This window comes from Doryrhamphus excisus, linkage group LG4 (genome assembly GCF_037039965.1).
Source record: "Doryrhamphus excisus strain RoL-2023G ecotype Guam linkage group LG4, RoL_Dexc_Guam_v1.1, whole genome shotgun sequence".
Classification (NCBI taxonomy): Eukaryota; Metazoa; Chordata; class Actinopteri; order Syngnathiformes; family Syngnathidae; genus Doryrhamphus; species Doryrhamphus excisus.
Window position 1 is genome coordinate 20,234,300 of NC_136360.1, and position 10,437 is coordinate 20,244,736.

Consider the following 10,437-nt stretch of genomic DNA (forward strand, 5'->3'; position numbering starts at 1 on the left):
GTCACCACGACCTCACACGTGCATCAATAAGTCTATGGGAGGAACAAGGTAGGTGTTGCCACACGGACCAATATTACATTGCTCTGCCAGTCTTTACACCACAGACACTCCACAGTAGCCACGTTTTTACATCACCACTTTTTCTCTTTCCCAATCACCTTTCGGGAAACAATGGTATCCATGGAAAGGAATATTCCAATCTCTTGTCTACGTGCGTGAAAATCAACCAGATTAGTCAATAGGGCATGCCCAGTAAAACGTAAACATCAACATCACGTGATACCGGCTTCCCCGAGTTTTTCTTTCACTTGTTGGAATAACTCCGTATTGCCAGTTTTTCGTCTGTCCAGTCTTGGAATTTAGTTTGAATGAAAAACAAACTTTGCTTAGTCCAGTGCCGATTGCTGGCCTCCATTTTTAAAAGTGAAGAACGTCTGGATCTGCGTGTTACGTCATATCTGAGCATGCGCTGAAAGAACGCACCCGGGATCAATTTAAACAGGAAAAGATCAAATTCAATCTTGCTAATATTTTATTATTAAACTCAGGACATGTTTTATATAGATATATATTTTCTTTTTTTACTAAAAAAGGACTTGTGAATAAAGTATAGAAGGGTTTAGATTCTGTTCCACAAATGGCGCTAATGCACACGAAAGCTGCTTTCAACAGAAGAAGAAAAACACCAGGAAGAAGAAGGCACCCTGACAACTTTCCGTTTGAGCGGGTACAAGATACCTCAATCGGATTGGTTAAAAGGAATATTCCATCCCTGTTCAATTCTTTCCGTTTGAGCAAATAAACCAAAGGGAATTGGAATATTTGGGTCCATGTATACTATTGACATAATGGCTATTGACATAATATTTGCAAATGATGATTAATAAATGTTAATGTCAGGTTTAAAACCCCGACACTTGTAAAAAACACTGCCTGTACAAAAGAAGACACAGAGAGATGAGTTTCTTTTTACTTGCAAGGAGAGTGATCAGGAACCGTTCAGTAACAATTCGCCACCTCACTCTGAAGCAGTTCCTGCCCTCTTGCCTTTTTATTGAAGGAAGGCCCTGGTTACAATCAGTTTTCTGAGGGAAGGGGGGTTTAATTATTCCAGTTGAAACCAGTTTCTTTGTACAACATGTTATCCATAATGTGTGAACAATCTTCATCCTTGACATGTGATTCTCTGGTGATACACACATACCCTTTGAGGTCATCTACTTCTGACCCGTGCCTGTGTCCCCTGAGGGTGTTAAAAACTATCTGCTGAGGGATGTTCTGTCTTCCCTTAATCACGATGTACTCACGAGTGCAGGCGTCACAGCATTAATCTTACATTGTTATGTGAGTGATATCAAGCACATGTACAGCGTTAATCTTACTTTGTTATGTGAGTGTTACAAAATGTTTGTAGGTCATGAGAAACCTAGGTCATAAGAATATAGTAAAAATAGAATAACTTTATGTACAATTCTTCCAACATTTCCCTCCTGTTTATTCATTTTGCACTATATTCTCCCATCCTCCATTGACCTCTTCTTTTTAGATTTTCAGTCCTGGCAAGTCCGAAAAATGCCATGATGTTTCATCATTTATCTCTTCAGTTTCGGTGTCTTCATTGTCGCTGTCTTCTTGGGGCTCCCCTTTTGGAGTAAGGAGCGCATATATTTCTGACACCTCTTGCTTAATTGGTTGGATAGCAGTGGTGATTAGCCTGGTGCACAAAAACTCTAATGCAGGGAATGCAACAACATCCACATAAGGTGAGAATAGCTGCAAATACAGCGATTAACATTAAAACTGACATTATCAGTTGTTTATATTTGCCAAATACGTCTCCAAAACCATCCCACATTGACGTGTCAACTCCAGAATGGTCTTTCATCTTGCTGTTAAGGGACCTTAGACCTTCTAAGGCCTTGGTGAGACTCCCGTCCGCTGCCGTGTTGTTCGGAATGAACGTGCCGCACTGATCACCAAAAATGGCACATACTCCGCCCTTCTCCGCCAGGAGCATGTCAACAGCAATTCTGTTTTGGAAAGCCATGAGGGAGGTAGCTGACAGTTGTTCATGGATGGCGGAGAACCCTCTTTCAGTGTTGTTTCCTAATTTCTGCACGTTATAGTGGATGTAGTTGATTTGTCTACATTTTTGTTAATTGTGCACCACCAGCAAATTGATGATTCGAAACCTGCTGCTATCTGGTTGACTAATTTGTATTCATCAGGGACTCCTCTCGGAACTCCAATACTGTCTATGTAGGTGGGATCATTTTTATCCCACCCTGACACTGATCTCTTTGATTCTGGGTTTGAATGTTATGTCTGCCATCTCTATTGATTGACACTCTGTATCATTCAATCTTCCTAATTTGATTCCAACACCTGTTCCGTTTATGCATGAGAAATTTCCTACAGCTACCTTCAATTTTCCTAATTTGATTCCAACACCTGTTCTGTTTATGCAAGAGAAGTTTCCTATAGCTACCTTTTTAGAAAATACTGTTTTTGTTTTTCAGTGGAAGTAAGAGGATAGACCTTATCCCATTGTGAACAATTTATTTATTTTTTTTTTTTTTCTTCTTCTTTCTTATGCAATGGTTTTATTCATTACTTCGATCAAACAATCTATTCCCATAGTTGAAGGCACTACTTGTAACAGTGGTCTGGCTCCTATACATACTACACAATCTCCTTGATTTGACATTTTTGCTGCCTGTTCCACTAGCAGCAGCCAGTTATTACTTTGTTGTGAAATGCCCGTAGTGGCATGAAACCAATCATCTGTATTTCGAATTACGGCTATTTTAACTCCAGTAGTGTAGTTATTTGTGATTGGCAGTTCAACAGGGGTCATGGTTTGATTTTCACAAATAATTATAGGAAAGTAGGGATCTACCCCAGAAGAGTAGGCCCATAAAAGGAAACCCCAACACGGGGTATTTAAAGTAGTGCCCAATGGTCGGTCATATGGGTTGAGTTTAGCTGAGCTAAAAGCAAATGTCATACTTAATATGGCCCCATGTTTCTTTAACATAATTTTATTATGGAAATGCCTGGCTTCTAATGTGGTACCGGGTGCCCAGTAATCACCTTCCTGGGTGGTAATCAATGTGTCCCAACTTAAATCTAACACGTGTCCAGTAACATATCACCAATAACTAGCATATGTCTCCCCTGACACCTGACGTCTGTTTGTAAATCCTTTCAATGATGATATGGGTATTTGGAGTTCGGTAGTCGAATTTGGGGCTATGGTCATACATCTGGAGTTGTTGTATGCCCACCTAATTATCCAAGGTGTTTTAAGGGTCCCCACCCTTCTTTTCTGCATGTTAAGATTTTTTTTATTTTTATTTTTTCCATAGTGGCAGTGACATCACTATTATTGCTCCGATCAGTCCTCCTACTGCTGCTAATTAATTATTTTTATTTTTTATTTTTTTATTTTTATGCGTCTGAGTGATCATCTTACCAGCAGGCTTGCAACCCCTCCTAATAACGCAACAGAGTTGTGGACAATCTTCACCGGTTTGAGACGACTGCAAACTAGAATTACAGCCCCCTTTGTAGCCGGACTTCCTCTGAAGGTTGTTGAGGAGCTACAAATCTACAGCAGATACCACAATGCTATTATCATCACGCAAACAGGTATAGTTAGGGTAAATACTAAGATGGAGATGGATAATTTAGTCATAGTTTATCACTGTAAATTTTTTCTGGAATACCATAGCGTGGAATTATGTCTTTGCATAGAGCTTTAGCTAGTGTTAGTGCATCTGGATGTTTTGTAGGAAACAGTTCTATCCATTTTGAAAATGAGTCTATTATCACTAAACAGAATTTTTTCCCTTCACTGTTGTTGAGTTCAATGAAGTCCATGTGTATTTCTTGAAATAAGTATTGTGGTTCTTTGAAATTGGCCACGCCGAGGTCGCAAGCTGCCCTGGGCATTGTGTTTTGCACACGCTAAACATGCTCTACAAAAATTTTCTTTTTTGAATAAGAATTCAATCCCTACGTAGTAAAGTGGGTGTTAATAGCACACTATTGTGCCACCGTGCCACAGCACATATCCCTCCTGTTGAGACATGTGTAAAACCATGGCTCAAAATAGCGTCCCACTTATGCAATTTTTTGGCAAGATTGTTTTATTATCTGTCGACATATTAACATTTTTGTCCAGGATTGCTTTATTCCTTAGCCAGTGGTCAATTTCTTGCTTTGGACTCTGTTGTTGCATGTCTGCCAGGATCTCAAAGTGTACTTGTAATTTTTTCTGTGTTAAGAAGGTTCAGTTCCTTTAGTGTCGCTTGTTTTACCATTTTATCAGCGAACATATTTCCTAAAGATATTGGATCCGTATTATTAGTATGTGCCGTGCATTTACATACAGCAATTTGTTTTGGCAATTGCACTGCTTCTAGTAAAGTTGTTAATAATCATGCATGAGTTACTGGTTTTCCTGTTGATGTTATCATACCTCTGTTTTGCCAATATTGTGCAAAGATATGTACTGTTCAATAATCATATTGGCTATCAGTATAAATTGTCACCTTTTGACCTTTCATTAATTTGCATGCTTCTGTAAGCGCTATGACTGCATAGCCTGTTATTGTTTTTCCCAAATAATTTTTCTTTGAGGAACCATCTATAAAATCACCCCTTTTTTTGTTAGTGTCTGATCTAATAAGTCTGGTCTATACTTTGCAGTTTGTGTTGTTAGCTCATAACAATCATGTGGTTGGCCTTCCTCAGGGAATGGTAGAAGGGTAGCTGGGTTGAGCGTGGTGCATCGCTCAAGTGTTAAATGTGGTTTAGCTTCATTTAAGATTGCTTGTTTTCTATCTGTTAGAATGGTTCGCCCTTGTCCTGTCAACTGATGGCCTAAATACTTCACTGATTGCTTACAAAATTGTAGTTTGCCTTTACTCACTTTATGGCCCTCTTTCGCTAAATGGTGCAATAAGGCTATTGTGTCTTCTTCACATGACTTCCTACAGGAGGGATGTCATCTACATATAATAATTTCTGGCTTCCATTTGGGGGTTCAAACGTGGACATACTGGCCATCATTGCTTGTGAATAAATTGTCGGGCGTTCACAATATTCTTGTGGTAAGCGTGTATATGTATATATATATTATTTATTTATGTATTTGTTTATTTTTTTTTCTCTTTTCTGCAAATGTAAATGCGAACCTGAACTTCCTTTCTCTATTGGAATGGAGAAGAATGCCAGATGTCTACTACGGTGAACCATGTGACATCTGTTGGTAAAGAATTTAACCATGTGTGTGGGTCAGGCATACAAGGTGCTCTCGCCACCACAGCTTGATTTACAACTTGTCCTATATCATTCTCCATCCCACAGAGAGTGGCACTTTTCTCACTGGGAAAATAGGGATGTTACATGGTGGGTTATTGCATTCTACTAAGACTTAAGTTTTTAACAAATCTTCTATTGCTGGTTTTATTCCTTCATTACTTTTTTGTTTTATTTGGTGTACTTGTAATTATACTACTGGTTCATCAATTGGTTCTGGTTGTATTTGTTAAGACAAGCCTAGTCGTGCTGAATATAGCTTTTGGATTTAGCGAATTCAGCAGCGTGTGTGGATCTGCAACACGCGGAGATCTTTGGATTACTGCGTTGTTTACTGCTATTAAGTCCTGAACCATCCTCCACCCTGTTGATGGAGGTGCCTTTTTCACAGGAAATATTGGTATGTTTACTGGGGAGTCAGCACATTTTATTAGTACACCTGTCTTCTTTAGATCTTCAATCACTGGCTCTATTCCTGCCATTGCATCTGATTTTAGAGGGTATTGTTTTATCCTGGGACGATGCTCTGTTTTGGGTCTAATTATGACAGGTGCTGCTCCTTTCGCTAATCCTACGTCTGTCATTTGAGGTGTACACTGCAGGGGTTGCCCTCCTAATTCTTCATTTGGTGCTGATGCTCCCACTGGCTGTTCCAATTGTTGCCTCAACACGTTGTAAGGACCTGAATATTCATTATCTTCCTTCCTGTGAAACATTACGGGTTTTTCTTTACTTTCCTTTTCTTTTTGTTCATTTTCTTTTTCTTTCTGCTGTCTCTCCTTCTCCTGCTTTTTCTTTTCTTCTCTTTCCTGCCTTGCCCTTCTTTCACCTTCCTCTCGTTGTCCTGCTATTTTCATCCAGACTTGTGTCTGCTCATAGCCTTCTTTTTTCATTTTCTTCTCGTTAAGTAAAATTTCTTTTTTATGTTTTGTTGTAACTCCCTAATACATGCCGTAGATAATTTTCCGTTGAATTTGTGCTGTTTTATCCAATAATATAGGGGGTCTACTGCTAGACTATCCTCTTTTTCAACTACCTTCCAGTCCTTGCACGGAAGTTCTTCAAGGACTTTTTGTTTTTCTTTACTTTGTCCCTTCCCCCTTTTGAACTAAATTTGGACCCAGTGGTTCTTAACACCTGTCGTGTTCTAACACTGGGGTTATCTTCAACAAGATGGTGATCAACAACCTTTTGTGGTAAAATTCTCTTCAACCTTTTCAGGTGGAATTTTCTTGCCTACAAGCATCCACAAAGGCTCACCATTTGCTTCTTGTTGGTTTGGTATAAAACACAGTTACCTAGTGGTAATTGTATTTTCATTCATACATTCACATTCACACTTTGCGCGCGTTATTTTCCAGCCCAGAGGACTCCGCATATCCTATGTAGAGTTTAACTAGTCTGTTTCAACTAGGGGCGTCTACTCCACCTACGGAATTTAACTGTCGGACCTGATAGAGCCTAGAATTGTCAGGGTTTGTTATTTTACTTTTTTTTCCACATTCACACTTCGCGCGTTTTTATTTTTCCACCCCAGAGGACTCCGGCATCCTGTAGAGTTTAACTAGTCTGTTTCAACTAGGGGAGTCTACCCTCCACGGAATTTAACTGTCTGACCTGATAGAGTCTAGTATTGTCAGGGTTTGTACTTCGCGTTTTTATTTTTTCTCTTCTTCTTCTTCTATTTTACTCTTCTTCTTCTTCTAACCTGCAGGGTTTGTCTTCTATTTTACTTTTCTTACATTCATTCCTTTTAAACAAAATTTGTACTCACAGTCTCTGCGTCTCTGGATTTCCTTCAACCTTCCGATCCCAGCCCGCAAGAGAGGGACCAGTCCCGGAAAGGGTCTTGATGCTGTGGCCACAGTCTTGCCTGGATCTCGCTTGCCCGCTGGGATCGTCAGGTGTCTTGGAATCCGGCTCGAAGGACCAATAAAATGTCAGGTTTAAAACCCCGACACTTGTAAAAAACACTGCCTGTACAAAAGAAGACACAGAGAGATGAGTTTCTTTTTACTTGCAAGGAGAGTGATCAGGAACCGTTCAGTAACAATTCGCCACCTCACTCTGAAGCAGTTCCTGCCCTCTTGCCTTTTTATTGAAGGAAGGCCCTGGTTACAATCAGTTTTCTGAGGGAAGGGGGGTTTAATTATTCCAGTTGAAACCAGTTTCTTTGTACAACATGTTATCCATAATGTGTGAACAATCTTCATCCTTGACATGTGATTCTCTGGTGATACACACATACCCTTTGAGGTCATCTACTTCTGACCCGTGCCTGTGTCCCCTGAGGGTGTTAAAAACTATCTGCTGAGGGATGTTCTGTCTTCCCTTAATCACGATGTACTCACGAGTGCAGGCGTCACAGCATTAATCTTACATTGTTATGTGAGTGATATCAAGCACATGTACAGCGTTAATCTTACTTTGTTATGTGAGTGTTACAAAATGTTTGTAGGTCATGAGAAACCTAGGTCATAAGAATATAGTAAAAATAGAATAACTTTATGTACAATTCTTCCAACAGTTAATTATAAAAAGTGATATTGGATAATTCCTCACGGTACACTAGGGTGCCGCGGCACAGTGGTTCAAAATCACTGGCCTAGGGTGCAGAATGGATGCACTTTGTGGTGGAATTCCGGTCAACACTGCCATGCTTTCATTTTAGAAGCTTACTTTGCACTGAACAGGAATTTAGATTAAGTGGACACTTTCCGCTGCATAGACATATACAGTTATTAAACATTGTTTTCAAGAATATCCATGTACCAACCGCAGTTGCTACATACAGGTCACACATTGAAGGTCAAGTAACACCTATGCAGTCAACGTACACCCTGACATAAACGGTCTGCCCGTACACGTAGGCTTTTTTTTACACACGATCTAGTAATAAGAGTTAAATGTATTTGAACTTTGTGTTTAAGTGACAAAGTGTATCAGCAACACTGCCATTTTTTCCATGATTGCTGTTGCTTTTTTGTGTTTAATGACATTTCCAGAATGTGAAAATGAAAAATTTCCAAATGAAAAACAAGCCGGAGCCATTAGTTGGGACACCCCTGCGGTTAAACGTGTCGGTCATTCAGTGTCAGTAATCGATCGATGAGACGACCTCCGAACATCAGACTTGAACTCGAGGCTTTTATGGTTGAAATGATCATAACAGTTCTAATAATAGCATAGCTTACTGTTACAGACGTATCTCACAACAAGCCCGACGTCACTTCCTGTTCACCAACAGTTCTGCTCCTTTACTGAGATGACATATTTTCTCTGATTATGTTCTCTGATTATCAATATATATATATATTGATAATGATTGTGTTCGGCAGGGATGTGTACTCGGAGGCCCACGTCGCTGAGCTGCTGGGGCAGATCCTGAGCGCGGTGGACTACCTTCACGGCAGGCGAGTGGTCCACTTGGACCTCAAGTCGGACAACATGCTGGTGGACGACGGCAACCACCTGAAGATCGTGGACTTTGGCTCGGCTCAGTCCTTCATGCCCGGTCAGCCCCTCCACGTGGAGCACCTTCAGGGCCTGTCGGAGAGCAAAGGTGACTGACGAAAGCTCGCTCGCTTTTCTTTGTGTGTGCTCTGTCGTCTTAATAACTCAACCTTTGACTGTCATGGCTTTCAACAGAGCACCGCAGCAAAGGTACGCGTTCTTTACGGGAGGATGATGGATGGATGGATGGATGGATGGGAATAACCTCAGCTGACCCTAACATCCATAAGCACAACATTTTCTTACCTTTTTCTAAAAGCCTGAAAGACGAGCATGTGAGTGACAGTAGCGATAAAAGCCCAGCATTTTATGAACCACGTGGTGTGTCTTGTCTGTTTGTCAGTTTATATTGTCCTTCCTAAAGCTCCGGAGATCCTGGAGGGCCAAGGCGTCGGGCCCGAGACCGACGTTTGGGCCATCGGTGTTCTCCTGTTCATTATGTAAGGACTGAGTTCATCTGTATCGATGTTCTTCTTCTACTTCCTGGCACCGAAGTTCTATCGTGTTTGCTTTTCAAGGTTGAGCGCCGACAGTCCATTTCATGCAGAACGGGGCTGGGAGCAGGACAGGAACATCAGGAAAGGGAAGATCCAGTTTGGACGCTGTTACCCGGGTTTGTCCGAAGGAGCCTTGACCTTGATGAAGAGCAGCCTGAACAACAAATCCTGGTGAGCCTCTGCTGAAGAGTTACTGCTTGCATGCACCTGGAATACCTGGATCCATCGCTCCATCGCTCCATCGCTCCATCGCTCCATCGCTCCATCGCTCCATCGCCCCATCGCCCCATCGCCCCATCGCTCCATCGCCCCATCGCTCCATCGCTCCATCGCTCCATCGCTCCATCGCCCCATCGCCCCATTGCCCCATCGCCCCATCGCTCCATCACTCCATTGCCTTTGGTGTCTGGCAATGTGGTGACCTCAGCGAAGAACCCGCTTCCAGTCTCTTTGAGCCAGATGGATTACCGTAAATGTTCCAAACACTGCCTGGATTTACATTTTTTGAATATTTCCATAGCGAGGGGTGAAGTCGGGCCTCCCGTTAGATGGTGAGGTCCGTTGGTGGCCTAGCGCTGGTCTTGACTCCTCAGCTCTGGTGCTTAGCCTCCCTGTGGCTTGGAGCTGTGGCACTTCCTCTCCGGGGGTGAGCAGCCCGGCGGGTGTCGGCCGGCGCGGTGGGGTGCCATGCTGCTCGCCTGCATGCCCCCTCCGCTTGCTCATGTGTGCCCCCCCTCGCTCTTTTGTCTGCCTCACTGCTGTAGCCCCGACTTCGTGGTCGAGGGGGGGCTGGGGTGCTATCCCTTGGCGGGCTCAGGGGGCTCGGGCTCGGGGCGTGGTTGTGGGTCTGAGATCCCATGGTCCCCCGCCCTATAATGCCCTGGACGCCCCATCTGGGGATGTCCACGGTGTGTGCTTGCGTGTGTGCGTATTGAGTGGATGGGGTGTGCGCGTGTGTCTGAGCTATTTTTATGTATTTATTGTTTTAAATACTTATATAATTATTAGTTTTATTATGATTATATGTATATATATATATGTGTGTGTGTGTTACTGCTAATAGGAAACTAAACAGCTAGTCAACCAGAGTTGCAGAAAAACA

The 10,437-nt window shown here is 42.1% G+C and overlaps 1 protein-coding gene and 1 long non-coding RNA gene across 2 annotated transcripts in view; one reads left to right on the plus strand and one right to left on the minus strand.

Annotated features, from left to right (window-relative positions):
* The window catches only part of obscna (obscurin, cytoskeletal calmodulin and titin-interacting RhoGEF a), an 81,099-nt gene that overhangs the window by 68,020 nt on the left and 2,642 nt on the right, over positions 1-10,437 (plus strand). The window contains exons 76-79 of the mRNA XM_078790352.1: positions 8,664-8,887; positions 8,974-8,988; positions 9,182-9,278; positions 9,357-9,506. Of these exons, the coding sequence (XP_078646478.1) occupies positions 8,664-8,887; positions 8,974-8,988; positions 9,182-9,278; positions 9,357-9,506 (486 nt within the window). The remainder of the gene's footprint in view (positions 1-8,663; positions 8,888-8,973; positions 8,989-9,181; positions 9,279-9,356; positions 9,507-10,437) is intronic.
* On the minus strand, positions 963-4,456 carry LOC144898372 (uncharacterized). Its single transcript, XR_013627305.1, has 2 exons — positions 2,489-4,456; positions 963-2,422 (listed from the first exon to the last, which is right to left on the minus strand). It is a non-coding gene; the product is annotated as an uncharacterized LOC144898372 (long non-coding RNA).